The 15,327-nt window shown below is 35.4% G+C and overlaps 1 protein-coding gene across 1 annotated transcript; it reads right to left on the bottom strand.

Annotated features, from left to right (window-relative positions):
* Nucleotides 1-609: 609 nt before the first annotated feature.
* klu (klumpfuss) lies at nt 610-11,284 on the bottom strand. Its single transcript, XM_053767775.2, has 2 exons — nt 11,039-11,284; nt 610-4,440 (listed from the first exon to the last, which is right to left on the bottom strand). Exon 2 carries the CDS (start codon nt 4,391-4,393, stop codon nt 3,827-3,829), a length of 567 nt encoding a protein of 188 aa, XP_053623750.1. The 5' UTR covers nt 4,394-4,440; nt 11,039-11,284; the 3' UTR covers nt 610-3,826.
* Nucleotides 11,285-15,327: the final 4,043 nt, after the last annotated feature.

Raw genomic sequence — 15,327 nt, 5'->3', positions numbered from 1 at the left:
GTAAATTATTTTTGACAAAACATTTTATTCAGTTCTTATTGCATTCAATGTGTGCCAAAAGGTCCGAGCACTTAACCGTTGAGGTGATCCCACGTCTGGAGCCGTTCCTGGGTGCACTATTAAGTAATGCTTGTCATAATACTGCATTGTCATCCAAGATAAACGTGTGTCAGCTCAATCGGTTAGAGACATCTGCTTCACTTGACACTTGAGTTGCGACATAGGGACAAAGCGACGTACCTACATTGCAAGTTCATTAAAAACTTGTAAAAGTACTAATAAGTTGTTGTACAGCTTGTTACCGACACTATCGACTAATAGGATGATGAGGATAGTCTGTCGGTTTGGTTCGTATCGTCTCGAAGTGAAACGCAGCGAACCAATCTCATTGCGGTGTGGTTGGCGTTACGTCACAATGGCGCACTGTGATTGGTTAGTTGTGTCTGCGAATCGACTCGACAGTGAGATGTGAATAGCAAAGTCTCACTACGCACATAGATTTGGTTGAGGGAGTTAAAGAGAAAGAAAAATGCATACGAGTGACTTTCAAATGCCTAATGCATGATCCTACTTATATAGGTATTTAAATAAAACAACCGTATAATTTTTTCATACACATGTAATTAATGAAGAATGACAATACAATAATTGTCCAAACACAGCAAACACTTTATCACAGTACTAAGTAATAAACCAGATTAAAAAAATAGTAATAAATTATCCTTAAAACAATTTAAAAAAAGAAACGAATTTGAATTAGATTCAAACATTTTAACAGGTCATAGCATAACTCTATGCTGATAGAAAGGGGACCATAGACTGTAGAACCGAGTAAATAACCGGGGATGCGTTCAGACGAGAGAGAGAATATTCAGAGCATAATGCCAATTTAAAATTTAAAATTTCCGGGAACTTACTGAAATACCATCCCTCTAAATTGAATTAATGGGTTAATGGGTAATTCAATTCAACATTATTTATCTTACTTTATTCCATCGATCGTTTCGATCAATCGAATGTGTCGATATTTTTATAAAATTGAAGTAAAATAAATATAATATAATATAATAAAGCCCCCTATGAAATCGTATTATTATAACTTATAAATCTATGCCACAGTTTCACATGAAAAACACATTTGTTTCCTTGGCCTGTTGTATCCCAACATGGGTGTACGGATAGTGCAAACTTATATTACGACATTTTCAGCAAGAAACTGTTACTATAAGCTTTAAAAGCTTTGCTGAAATTTCAATAACATAACAACTTAATGATATATCTGAACACTGCAAGCATTATATTACGTATCACTCATACATAACTTACCTATATAAACCAATAGCAAAATAACTAATTACACATATAACAGTAATAGTGTCGAAAAGCCGTAATCATGTCAGTACTAAAACGTACATTTTTTAAGTCAATGGATTGGTCCAAAGTTGAAAAAGTATATCCCTCTAAGCGTTTGCTCTCAAAGTATACGGAACCACTAATAGGATCCGTTTCGCACATGGCAACATTGGCATCTGTTGAAACGTCGTATAAAAAGGCAATATAAAAGATCGCAGTTAAAAGTTATACTTATCAAATAACAACAAATAATAAAAAAAAAATCATGATAATATGATTGTGAACAAATGCAAATTATTATATTTGAACATGTAATATCTAAACAAAACAAGTCTTCACACACAAATAAAACTTATTTTAATTAATTAGTTAAATAATGTTAAGAGTAACTTCCCCTTTGCACACAGTTTACATTATTATAACCTTTATATAGAAACAAAAAAAGAAAAAGAATCTTATTTATCTATACTTACCTACAGATATGTTTAATTATAAGGTTAATTATACATCAGAAATTTCGCAGGACTAGAAGTCTGAGTACCTCGACATGTAATTCTGCTACAAAACGAGAAAATTCTCCCAGTGTTACTCATTGCAACTAGCATTTTTCCCAATTAAGTAACACTGTTACTTCAGCACTAAGTGTTCTTAATACTCCGTATATATTATATACTTAAATTTATACAGTGTTGGTTATTGGGAAAAACGCTAAGTCGCGCTCTGAAATCTTTCTCGCAAAGCGAATTTCCATTGTAATTCAGCGCGGGAATGCTGTTTGTGTGATGGGCACCTTGCCATTAGGTCTTTAGATATTTTTAATTTATAAGTTATTTTTAATATAGTTTTTTAGTTTAAATTAATATAATTTTATAATAAATGAAAAATTATTATATTTCGTTCTTATGTCGATCTTTATAGTTAAAATAAAATATTTGTTATTTAATGCAATTTGCAATAAGTTAACGAGAATATTTGTGTTACCAATCAAGGGGTGACTGAACAATCGGCAAGCTGGCATCATAAACAACATTTGTTTCATCAAAATTGTAAATCGGAAATCGAAATTGACGGAAATTTAACGTTTCATAATTTGTTCTACGAATTTAGACATTACGAAAAAAAAATAGTATCAGTTAAATTCAAAGTATATTATATTATTACCGAACTGCATTTTTTTTTATTTCTTTGTTCCTATACATTTTTTTAGACTTTTGTTAAAAAGTTGCCAGAGAAAATACAAAATATAGTCCTGTGACTTGATTGGTGTTTAACAAGCCCTTTATGTGAATAAGTACAATCATTTTCAGACAAACCTAACCAACCCCCACCACCTAGCTAAGTTACTACCACAGGTCGGGTATTTCTGTCCCGGACTGTACTTATTATTTTTAACTCCAAACAAACGAATAACAACCACTTACATTCTATTACTTCAATAATACACGATTGGGACTATATTAAGAAGCGGGTGATCGTGTCTGTGCTCATAGTAAGACATGAGAGAGCAGTTCGACAACGAAATGTTTATTGGATGAGATTAGACCCTATTATTTATTAGTATTATTTATATATTAATTATTTCACCTGTAAATATTCTGTTTCGTCCGTAATTTTGAAACAAATCAATCGCAAGAGTAATTTGTCGATGAATTTCTGATATCGTTGCCTGGATGTTCTATGTTCTATGTTCGCCAACCATTTTGAAATATAATATTTCATTAGAATAGTTCTCATCCAGTACATATCTTTGAAGATCCCTCATTTCGTATATAAAACTATTAAGTCGCGATTTTGAAGGCCACGGAATGCCACTTAGCCTACCAACACTACACTACTACAACATTTCTTTTGGCACAGAATAATTAATGTTAAAATTATAACCAGAACACTATAACACTGTCAATAAAAATAAAATTATACAATGCCCTATTCTAACTACAACTTAAAGCATTATTAACAGCATGGAAAAAATATACGTAACAATTTCTTACAGAACAACTGTACCTAGTACTTATTTAAATCCTTAATTTTATAGTTACTTATAAGGGTACTAAGTACATTTTGCCTTATTGAAATCAACAATACACGCGATTTAAGTACAATGGTACTATATCACATAACGCTAAAGAACACTAGAATCCCACGAAGCTACAGCTTTTTAATTGAGCACAGAATTTTATGGCACGCATTTTAACAACATCGCCGCGTACTCCCGAATGTGTACCGTTAGAAAATTAATAAAATAATAAATACTGAATTAAATACTAGTTACAAAAATAAAACCAGATAACAACATATCGCTTTGCGCTGAGCAGGGACTTCGCTTAGCAAAAACAATCGCAACGCGATGGCAAAAGTCGCTGCGGTCGCAAGGTGATACGTCTGCGGCCGGCGGCGTCCGTCGCCGACACTGGAACTTTGGAAAGAATATCAGTCTTGAGAAAGTCAATGGAACAACACAAGGAATGTGGCTTCAAGCAGGCTGCGGGCGCCGCGAGTGTGTCCGCATGTGCCGCGTGATCATGTCTCGGCGACAGGCGGCGTAGGGACAGGACGGGCAGCGGTAGGGCTTCTCCCCAGTGTGTGTGCGCTGATGGGTGGCCAAGTGATCCGATCGAGAGAATACCTGGCCACAGGCGGAGCACGAGTACGGTTTGATTCCACTGTGGAGCCTCGCGTGGCGCGTCAGCATGTCGCTCCGGGCGAACCGGCGACTGCATATTTCGCACTCGTACGCGCGCACCGCTTCGGGTGTTCTGTTGCGATGGCGAGATGCAACGTGCTTCGCGAGCCTGTCGTGGACCGCGAACGACTGGCCGCATGCGTTGCAGGCGAACGCCGCGTTGTCGGGCACGTCCGATTTTATAGAAAGGTCGAGGGGGGCGTCCTCCGGCTGCTTGGCCTGGTCGAGGACGAGCCAGCGCGGGGGCGGGTAGTGGTTATTGTTCCTCATTTGGACGGCGAGCTTGTCGAGCAGGCGGGACAGCCGGCGACGCTTGTGCAGGTGCCGGGGGCTGCTGGGCGCCGCCACCTCGGACATGCTATGGCCGTGCGCCCGCCCGTTGCTTGCCAGCGGTCCGTTCCAGCCTGCAACAAAACAAATATCATATTTGAATCATCAATGTAAGTACTTAACCAGGTATGAGGCGGGTTGGCCTGTTAGATTAATAAATTATTTGTCGAAGCTTGTAGCGGATGCATTTCTGTTTTTATTTGTTCAAATCTTAAATAAATTTCTTTGAACAAGAAAATAAAATACAATAAAATAACTAATACATTTTAATCCATTCAAACATGTCCATTTACCAAACTTCAAACTTTCACAATTATTCAATAGTTACATCGACCTAGCAAGTTTCAACGGAGTAATTCTAAAATTTATACGGTCGTAACTTGTATATAGTAATCAATGTTTTGCCATTCGGTTACAGACCCCTAAAAATACTCCATACAGTGTTTGCTATATTAGTTAAACTAAAAACCTATACAAACTACTAAGCTTTTAAGCTGACTAACTTGTGACATACGGTTTAGATCCATCTAGATTATTCAACCGAACAGTATGAAATGTAGAAGCCAGGTTTGTTGTTTACCAACCATTGAGTTCACTCATGAAAGTTAACACACTTCTTCTAATGCGATGGGACCATGGAATTAGTGGGTACTCCGTACAACAAGTACTTATTAAATATATGGATGGGACACAAACACTGAAACTGTCAAAACAAGAACGGTCAAAAATGAAAATTACACATGGAATTAGCAGGTTCTCCGTAGTACTTATACTTACTAAATCCTTGAAATTACAATACTATTTGCTTTTTGACAGTTCTAAAGTAGTTCGCTGTTATGTAACTGTTGTGTGTTCTATTATATTTCGGACTGATTTTTATTCTTCATTAATTATTGTAAGTAGTTTTAATTTAAACTTTAATTAATTTGTATAACAAGTGAAATAATTTTAATCTTCATTTTTAACTGACTTCAAAAAGGACTAATAAAGTTAAAATTAAGGTTTACATTAATTTTATTTTTTTTTTGTGTCTAAATATTTTTTTATGAAATGTCCTTTTTCCCACGATTCGAAAAATTACACAATTTTCAAAAAGTCGAAAGCAATAATTTATATTTGGAACTTGTATGACAGAAATACTGGAAACGTCACGTTTTCAGGTTTTCAGGTAACTAAGTATAATTCCTAATAATTTATTGAGAATTTCAATAGAATAGAATTTCAATAATTGATAAACTGATGTGACATTATGTAAACGTGTGTTGTTTTATATTTTACGAGTTGTGTAAACATGATCATGACTTGCAGGGTCGCCATGTAGGCTTAGGCGACAGTAGAATTTCTTTTTTTGTTACTTTACTACAACTTAATAACCTTACATCTACTTATGCTACTTCTACACCACGATTTGAATTAATTACCTACTTCTAATTAGTTCCAATTTTATTTTTGCGTGAAATACAACACAGCGAATAAAAAAAGAACAATCGCGCGCATGTCTTTGGCAGGTGAGGTTTTTTGCCTTGGAAGCGAAATTAAGAAATATGTAAACAGATAAGTAATATTGCACCTTTATTCACATCTGTCCCGTAATGTTATCCCAGGGCTACCATTGGCAAAGCCCTCGACATCTTTGAACCAATAGGGTGCCTCGAATTCTTAAGGCCCCCCTTAAAGTTGGTCTATAAAGAAACTGAACATTTTTTGCGCATGTAAAGAGGCGGTTTGGTCCGAGAAAAAATAACACAAGCGCAGAAGTATTCCCATCTTATATATCATCTGAAGCTACTACCAATTCAACTTAAAAATATGCGTTCTTAATAATTAACTTAAGTAGTAAGGAATAGGTTCTATTTGTTATATTTTTAAATTTAAATTTAGCTTATTTAAATTAAAATATCTATCTACTATCACATACAAGCAATGAGACGCAACATAGTAGACGCAAAATGTATTATAAAGTCACTTCATTGTTGTTCAGAAAGATGTTAATCTTAATAAAATTATAAAATATGCAAAGTTTTCTGAAACTTAGCAAATATATTTAGTATTCCACTTACTAATCAAGTATACTTTCCAAGAACGCGCACTGGTATCAAGTTGTTTATATCAAAGATTCTACGATCACTTTTAACTGTGAAAAAAGCTAACTTTTGTGTTCAAAATATTACCGTTTATGTCACATTTATTGCGACACGTAAGTACATAATAAAATAAGCTAAATATTTATTTTAGGCCTTTCTCTCGGTGCGCGAATCCAACTAGCACCATCGACGTCTTTCTTCCTTTCTAAAATGTTATTACTTATAATATTATATACTTTGCCCTACGTTTTCTTACAAGTCATATTATAATATCTATTTTATCACGTAAACAATCTCATCATGTCATTTTATGATTTATACATATAGTAATACCAAATAATATCGACTTTTTTAAATATACTTCAGTCTACTAAATGTTTTACTTTAGAATTTGCATTTGAACTAATATTTGATTGGTTTTCAACAAAATTAGTTAGTACCGTGAAGAGCATCAATGTCGTGATTGTGAAATCACCACAGGAAATCACATACTACTTCTCGTAAACTCGTTAACTAAACGTTAAGGTAGGTAAATTTCTGTTCTTTATATATTTTGTGGTCGGGGTTGTAGGACTGGTTTTAAGATTACGTTCCACCCCTTGGCCAGACGGGCTGGTGTGTGTGTTGAATGGAGCTTTATGTTGTGTCCATCATTTGTATGGGGCCTTTGTGTATGTCCTCGGCACCTATTTTATTGAAAAGTACTTATAATGCCCTACATACCTGTATATGAAGCATACATACACATCGTCCCAGACTTTTATTTTGAGAAATTGTATTTTTATGTTTCACGCGTTTAATTTATCACAATAAGTACAAATTAATGTAATATATGGTTAAGTCTCTGAAAATCATCGTTTTGTTCCGGCGTAACGCATCGCGCAAATATTGTGACATAGTTACGTAAATATATTTATTTTAGCTATACATACACATTACAAATAAATATATTCCTATTTTCTTGTCGTATTTATAACAATCCCACAGATAAGACATAGATCAATTGGTACTATGCCGTGAAAATTTTATTGTTTTATTAATTTTACTACCGTAAAACGGGGCTATTTAAAATTCATGGGGCTAATTGAAATTATAAAAATAAAATATTTGGAACCTCATAACATTTTATTTTTCTACTAATTGGATATTTTGTTTTCGTCTGGCAACACTCACTCTAAAGCTGTCACCACGCAATGAAATTTTGAGGTTAGAAATGACATGTGTGTGCTGCAAAAGGGGCTTGCAAAAAATATTAAAAATATTGCTTAATTTATGGCTCTCATACTTTTATTTGGTAACTAGTTATTTTTTGAGGTAAGTTGAACATGATATTTGTATTATATCTTATGTTTCCTTGTGATTTTAATGGATTCTATAGGCTTTTTCTAACTACGTTGATTCGCCATATTTGTTTTGATTTATCAAACGGGGCTTTTTGGTACAGTTTTGGGGCTATTTAAAACATAATTCCAAATAGCCCCCTCTATGTCCGATGACAGATTTGTATACGATTTAAGGTGATGTGCCAAATAGCCCCAAACGTAACTTTCGAGTAATTAAGGCGAAGTTCTTCTGTTTTGTTCCAGTGCAATTGATCATGGTGCGTACATATACTAGGAAGTATACAAATTCCAGAAATGGCAAATCTTTTTTACCTTACCAAAATTACTCAGCGGAAAATTTACAAGTAGCAATAGAGAGTGTAAAAGAAGGAAGAATGAGTCTTACCGATGCCGCAGACACTTTTGGTGTGCCAAAGAGTACCTTAAGTAGAAAGACAAGAAATATTAACTGTACGCAAGAGACAGCAGGCCATCCAACATTATTTACGCCTGAAGAAGAGAAAGTCTTCATTAAATTTGTTTTAATAGTAGGGGAATGGGGGTTTCCGTTTGATACCACAGATCTTCGTGTATTTGCCAAGAAATATCTCGACAGACTTGGAAAAAATGTGTATAATCTAAAAGATAATATGCCAGGTTATGATTGGGCCAGAAACTTTCTTCAAAGACATAGATTACAAATTTCAAACCGTAAATCTGCACATATTTCCAGTGACCGAGCCAGATTTAGGTCAGATGATATTGATGCCTTTTTTGAGAATTATGTTAATAATAATAATAAATAAACATACTTAAAGTACATTCAACAATTTCATTTAAATAATGACTTCCCCTTAAATTGTTCCAAATATATCCTACATTCTCTCCTTTAGTCCAACTGATTAATCATCGTACTTCCAAATAACCCCAATATAGTGGCACTATAGTTTTATAGTGCAAGATTTTACAACAAAATTGAACAAGAGCACTATAGACATATAGCCAGGTACACACTATCAATGTTCTGATTATCGCCAAACTGATTCAAATTAAAACTGGCCTACATTTTACTGAAATATTAAACATTTTGTGTCGATTTCCAGATAGCCCCAAAATTGCGAAAATTGGAACAGCGCTTATAAAACAGGCTATCTTCGGAATTTTAATCAATATACGTTTGAAAATAATAGTTCCGGAAACGCCACTTCAAAATCTGTCCAAATTAATCATCAAAACAGGATTATTTAAACATAAAGTCGTTAAAAAAATTGTTTTTTACCAAATCTTGTACCAAATAGCCCCATTTAACGGTATGGTTTTTGCTTTTGCATGGCATTTGCATTTTTTTATGGTTTTCGAAGCCGCGTGGCTTCGCCCGCGTGAATTTCCCACGGGAACAGAACACATTTTTCCGTAATGAAAAAGTAAAATACGTAAAAGTAAAATAAAGTGAAGAAGTAACAAATAAACTTTCGCATTTATAATATGGTTAGGATTGTAAGTTGCTGCATTAAAACGGTCGTCTAATGAAATAAAGTATAGAAAATATTAAAAAAAACTGTCTAGTGTACCTAAATAGTACTTTCGACTGAGGGCACCGTAAAATACGATTTCAATGTACATATTTACGATTTTCATCAAAATGCAACATTATTATTGAATATCATTGAATGTAAGGAACCTACTTTTGTTGTTTCATACAATTTATTAAATATACACACAACATTATATTAGTTTAAACTATGATATACCTTCTGATTTATTGGATTAACAAACGTTAATATTCACACTAAAATCTACCTATTAAATATTTAATATATATATATATGTATTCACATTAGAAAACATCCTATATGTCATTATTATATAGAATGTTTGTATGAGAGGTAAGAACAGACATTTATTACTAACAAACCTGGCAAATTCTACTGGATAAATTTCGATAAAATGTTGTACACAGCAACATATATTGGAATAGCCACAGGGTAGCACATGCCCGACTGAGAAGCACAAATTGTGTTATATTAGTAAGATCACAATCGATTTCTACCAATAGTTAACATCGAGACAACAATAATAGTTATATCGATCGAATGGATAATATTGCAGTGTACCTATTAAAAATTCACTTATTTATTTTAACCTAAGCTACTATATTTAGTAAATAGAGCTAAAATAAATTAAAACTAATAAAAAAACATATTAAAAGAAAAAAGGAATTATTTATATTATATATTTACAAAAATGCCAGTCCCTGCAATTCGTAACGTAACGTGCCCAAAGGCTGACAGCATTGCCACGTTGAATGGCAATGCTTAATCTCTGGCCGAGATATATGCCAGCCTTTTGGTCACCTGTAACTTATTGATATTGATAACAATAAATTATAGTAAAAAGATAAGCGTCCATAATGAATTTCGAGTTAAACCATCGACGCAGTCATCGTGTTCCTGGTTACATTCGAAGCTGCAACGCCCCGAAGCCATATGGATTCGCGTAAAAAAACTCAAAAACACTGAATTTTGAAGATTAGACTACGCTTTTACAACCGGCTACGTCTACAATGCTTATCAGCTGTTAAGGCACGATTAGTCGCCTCGTATCCACAGGATTTGGAATGGTCCTATTCTAGGGCGGGGCCACACGCCACTATTTCCACAATCGATAGTATCCGTGGATATGCCTAGGTACTTTTCATCAGCGTCACTGCACGAATGCGTGAACGTCTCGTATGCGTTTGTATGTGAGCTTTTATTTACCGCAATGAAAAACCAGCGATGTCTTCAATCCGCCAATGCTTGGCGACGACAGCGTGGAGCCGCAATAATATGTGTAGGTACCTAGCGTAGAGGAAACTCACATACCATTTGTGGCCGCCTAAATGGTTTGTGTGGAAACTCAATCAGATGCAGTCCAAGCTCCATCCAAAATGCAATCCTATCCAAAACTATCCTACGCTGCATCCAATTATCCAACACCAATAAAGTAGTCAAGCAAAAGAGAGATAGTTTGACCGCGGATTCCCCTGCGTGAATTATCCAACTACGCTAATATTCTTCTCCGTACACTTAACTATATATATATGTTAAATATTTATTACCTATGCATGCGATAATTCAAAATGATTGGATGTGTAAATAAAGTGTAAAGAAACAAACAAATTATAAATAAATATAATTTCGTTTTTATAGCACTAATTAGGATTGTGAAGTTAGAGGTACTTAATTAAGTTAATCGAATTCCAATAAATAGGTAATGTTACGTACATGATGCAAAACGTTCAAATTGCACTTTCCAGAGGCAGGAATCCGATGCATCTAACCAAAATCACCGTCACAATTTGCAATGTGGGTTTTTAGCTGCACTTCGGTTCGGCACGAGAGTTGATGCGTATGGTGAACGGTACGTAAGGTCGCCGGGTCGGGCGTGCGACCGCAGACCGGTCTCAGCGCCCCCGCACACTACTAACGAATTTTACAAAACACACGCCCTCCCCGTTTCGCCGCCCGCGCTCGACTGAACTGACAGTCACCCCCGCGCACCTGTAGCTTCCACCCACTCGCAACATGCACTCCGGAGCATGCGGTAGGTATCTTGTGCACGCAATGAATAGGCGCTTGCGCCGAAGTCGACAGCGGGGCGCGCGTGCCCCTTTTTTATGGGACAAATTAGGTACAGCGAGTCACCGGATCCGAGCCGGATCCCGACAAAACAGGGTTATTATCGATTACCCCCCCGTTATTTAGGTACTCCTAATGAAAAATTATAAATTTTACCTACTTGCTATAATGCATTGTTATATACACACTAAACTTTGTTACAAAATTTCAGCTCTATATCGGTTGAAGATATCTGCTTCAAAATTGAGTTACAAGATTCCACCGGGAATGACATAAGGACAAAGATTACAAGTTGATATAGTTAGTAGTTTCTACTACAATTTTTATTTCGATTTCCACTTAGAAAAACCTACCTATCTACCGTGCAGTCAAATCAACAATATAATCTTCATTAATTTTTACATTCAAGCAAGCTTATCTAAAAAAGATACCAGTCTTATAATAACCTATGCCATAAGTCTTTCCAAGATCCTAGAAAAACCTATATAATAATAAACCTATGTCTGGCCGAAAATAAACGCCCGGGCTACACCTAGGTGAACGCGACCAGCTCAGGCCTGCTGCCTAGGTCCAGCCAACTATAATAACTTAGATCCTAACCGCACTTTAGGGTTTAGCCGTAACGTAACATTATGAACACGAAAACTTATATAAAATTCATCAGCATTAAAATCGCAGTGCAAGAGATATTAACTAGGCACATACTTTTATCAAATTATAAAATAAATAAATAGGTTAAGCAAGAAACTAGTGAGATAGACTAGTTTTTTGCGAAGCAAACATTTTACATTGGTAAATTCATACATCAACTTTTAAATAATGAGATGAAAACTCAGTGATAATAGCTTAAAGCACTGCTCCAAGACATGGGCGTGGGCGTGAATTCGATTTCTGCTCAAGATTTTCATCTCAATATTTAAACATAAAAATTAGAAATGCGGCGGGAAATTTTTTAACTTACTTGACAAACTCAGCGCAAGGCCGGCTTTGGAATCTATCATCGCATTCATTTTAAAAAAAGAAAACTTGTAAACCTAAGGCACAACACTATATCAATATAGAACAAACAAAAAAAAAAATTTAAAAAAAAAAAAAGCAAATTCGGGAGCTGTGACCGTTCCGAAATGAACACTGTGCGTGAATGACTAGTGCGCAATCTGTGCTCTAGACGAAAAATAATAAGTTTATTGTAAATTCTCCCAAGGAGGGGCCGGCGAAGCAGATGTAGGGGTTACGGCACGGCGTGGGAACGGGGGTGTTTTCGACCCCTCAGCTGCCGGTGGGAGTGCATAATGAGTCGCGTCTTGCTTTCAGCTCGGAAGGTCACCTTACGAATCTGCAATGCGCATGGGCAACGACTTTTAAAAAATCTGCGCAACAAAAAAAATCTGCTGACACAGTCGTGCGTAGTTGTAGTTACAATAATACATATTACCTACCTACATTGCAATTATTATAATGCCAACCATTTATAATAAATTCTGATATTTTCTCCTATTCAATCGGTTTCCCGGTTGTTTACCCAGCCGTTAGCGACGGAGCCCAGGGACCGCTTTCCTACTTTTCGTCGGTATTCCTAGTTATCAGACCATACGTAAGCAAGCATAACATCTTAGACGACATCAAAGAGTCTACTGCTATATCACGAACACAGCCACGAATGCGTATCCTAACCTAACTAATAGCTTACACGTAAATACTTAGCTATTACAAATCCGAAAATAAGTTTGTGTTTATTAGGTAGGTACCTCGACAAACCCTTGAACCCATGAAAGGGTTTGTGTGTTTTGTTTCGTGAAAATTTCAAAAATATCGAGACGAGTTAGAGTAGGTACCTACCTACTCTAACTCGTCTCGATATCGTGTCGTTGAAATTATGTATAATAACTAAATTATGAAATTATACACGGGAGTTATTGTGGTGTTACTATAACAAATTATAGTACTAGCTGCCCGTCCCGTCTTCACTCAGGTAAATCCACTTATATTTAAAAAATCCGCTTTAGAATCCGTTGCGTACTTTTAAAGATCTAAGCGTACATAGAAACAGACATACGGGGCGGGAAGCGCGGGAAGCGATTTGGTTTTATATTATGTAGTGATTATACTATTATCCCAGAAAAACAATAGAAAAATACCTACAGATAAAGGAAAATAAAAAAAACACACGTACAGAGTATTACAATAAACTAAAGTACCTACTTAGTAGGGAGACCTAGTTTTACAACACACTAAAGTACCTATTTAGTAGGGAGACCTACATATGCATTCGAAGTGGTACAGATAATGTATATTATTTTGGCGCCTAAATTGTGTTTATTAGTTACCTACTACCTATCTTTAGAGATTTCCTCTCATGAGTTTTTCTGGTTCATCGGAACCCAGGGTCCGCTAACCTTCAGAAATTATGATATAGTAAAAGATATAAAGTAAATTGAATTGAGAATTGCACATAAAAAAAAAAACAATTCAAACATATTTATTTTTATGCATTACGAACAAAAAAAAAACGAACAACATTGCAATGGCACGAGACAAATCTTGCACCTGGCAGTGCCAGGCGTGTCGCCTTTCAATCTTAATCTCATACTTTTTTACAAGGAAATAAATACGTACGTAGGTTAAAAAAACTTATTCTTTTGGCGGGAATCCTACTAATTTTATAATAAACTAGATGTTTTCGTGAGAGTACAAAAGTTACAACTGATAGCATAATTAATTATACATGCCAGATTACCTTCTAATAGTTTTGTGTGATAGCCTATTATATCGTCTTTTCCACATGATTTTCACACAAACTTTCATCTACCATTACTGTTTTGGAGAAATTTGGGGGTTGAATTTTGGAAAAAAAAGCCTTATTGATTATTTTTTTCATTAAAATCAGTCCAGCGGTAAATCTGTGAAAGAACAGAAGACAGACAAACATTCGCATATATTATTAGTATTGATTAAGTGCACTGCCTGCGTGGATCATCATAAGATCTCATAGTTAACTTTTGACAGCTATAACCAGTGCGGACATAAATCTGAAAAAATATGATTAAAAAATGAAGCAGTTTGTAATAACAGGTTCTTATTTAACATAACTGACGTATCCAAATCTAAGTACCGATATAATAAATCTAGATGACTTTACTTCTATAAGTATAAATATACCTATAGAAGTAAAGTCATCTAGATTCTGACACAATTTTTTCAAATGGCTAAAAATCCGTAAGTATGTAAGTACTTACTAACGGATTTTTTTGTAATCTAATCCATACCCTACTTAAATAGAAGGCTGGATTCACATACGTAAAGGTCAGGTGGCCGGCAAATTCACTACAACACTGTCTAGAAGGATTTTTAGAAACTATAAAAAATATCCTATCTATTTTCGCCACAGGGGTTAGGAAATACTGTAATGTCTGAATTCCCACGCTACGGGTAACACCTGGCGACGCGCGGCGGCGCTTATAGTCACCCCGCATTTTATCAGACTCGCGTTCCTACACCCTCTAGCCGTACAGTACAGCTAACGGGCCCTTTGAGTTTCGTATGGGCTCTGTCCACCCCGTCAAGGATAAAGGCGTGATTAACATGTCTGTCTGTAAACAATCTTGCTAGTTAAAGTATTACTTTCTTTATTCCGATAAAGCTGATATTCGTAGGCTAATTTGGTGCTTCAGTTTTAATGACGATAATTATGGATGTCTCAACGAGGTACGTCTTGACTGAAGGGGGCAAGGAAACTCAGTCAGGTGCTTATTTACGATCCGTCAATTTTCTCGAGGAAGGAAACAATTTCCAATAACAATCATTATTACCAGCAGTACATATAAATTAAAGAAAAATGGTCAAATTAGTTGTTGTCTTTGTTAAAATTTGAAAAATTGTAGTACATCGCGGCCGCAGCGGTCGAAACGCTCTATTATATTTGTGGTATCGAGTAA

The sequence above is a fragment of the Plodia interpunctella genome, chromosome Z, assembly GCF_027563975.2.
Source record: "Plodia interpunctella isolate USDA-ARS_2022_Savannah chromosome Z, ilPloInte3.2, whole genome shotgun sequence".
Lineage (NCBI taxonomy): Eukaryota > Metazoa > Arthropoda > Insecta > Lepidoptera > Pyralidae > Plodia > Plodia interpunctella.
The sequence above is the reverse complement of the archived record's forward strand: the minus strand, read 5'-3'. Positions and strand labels throughout refer to the sequence as shown.

Coding starts and splice junctions, on each gene's coding strand:
- klu (XM_053767775.2), bottom strand. CDS start 4,393: ATGTCCGAGGTGGCGGCGCCCAGCAGCCCCCGGCACCTGCACAAGCGT.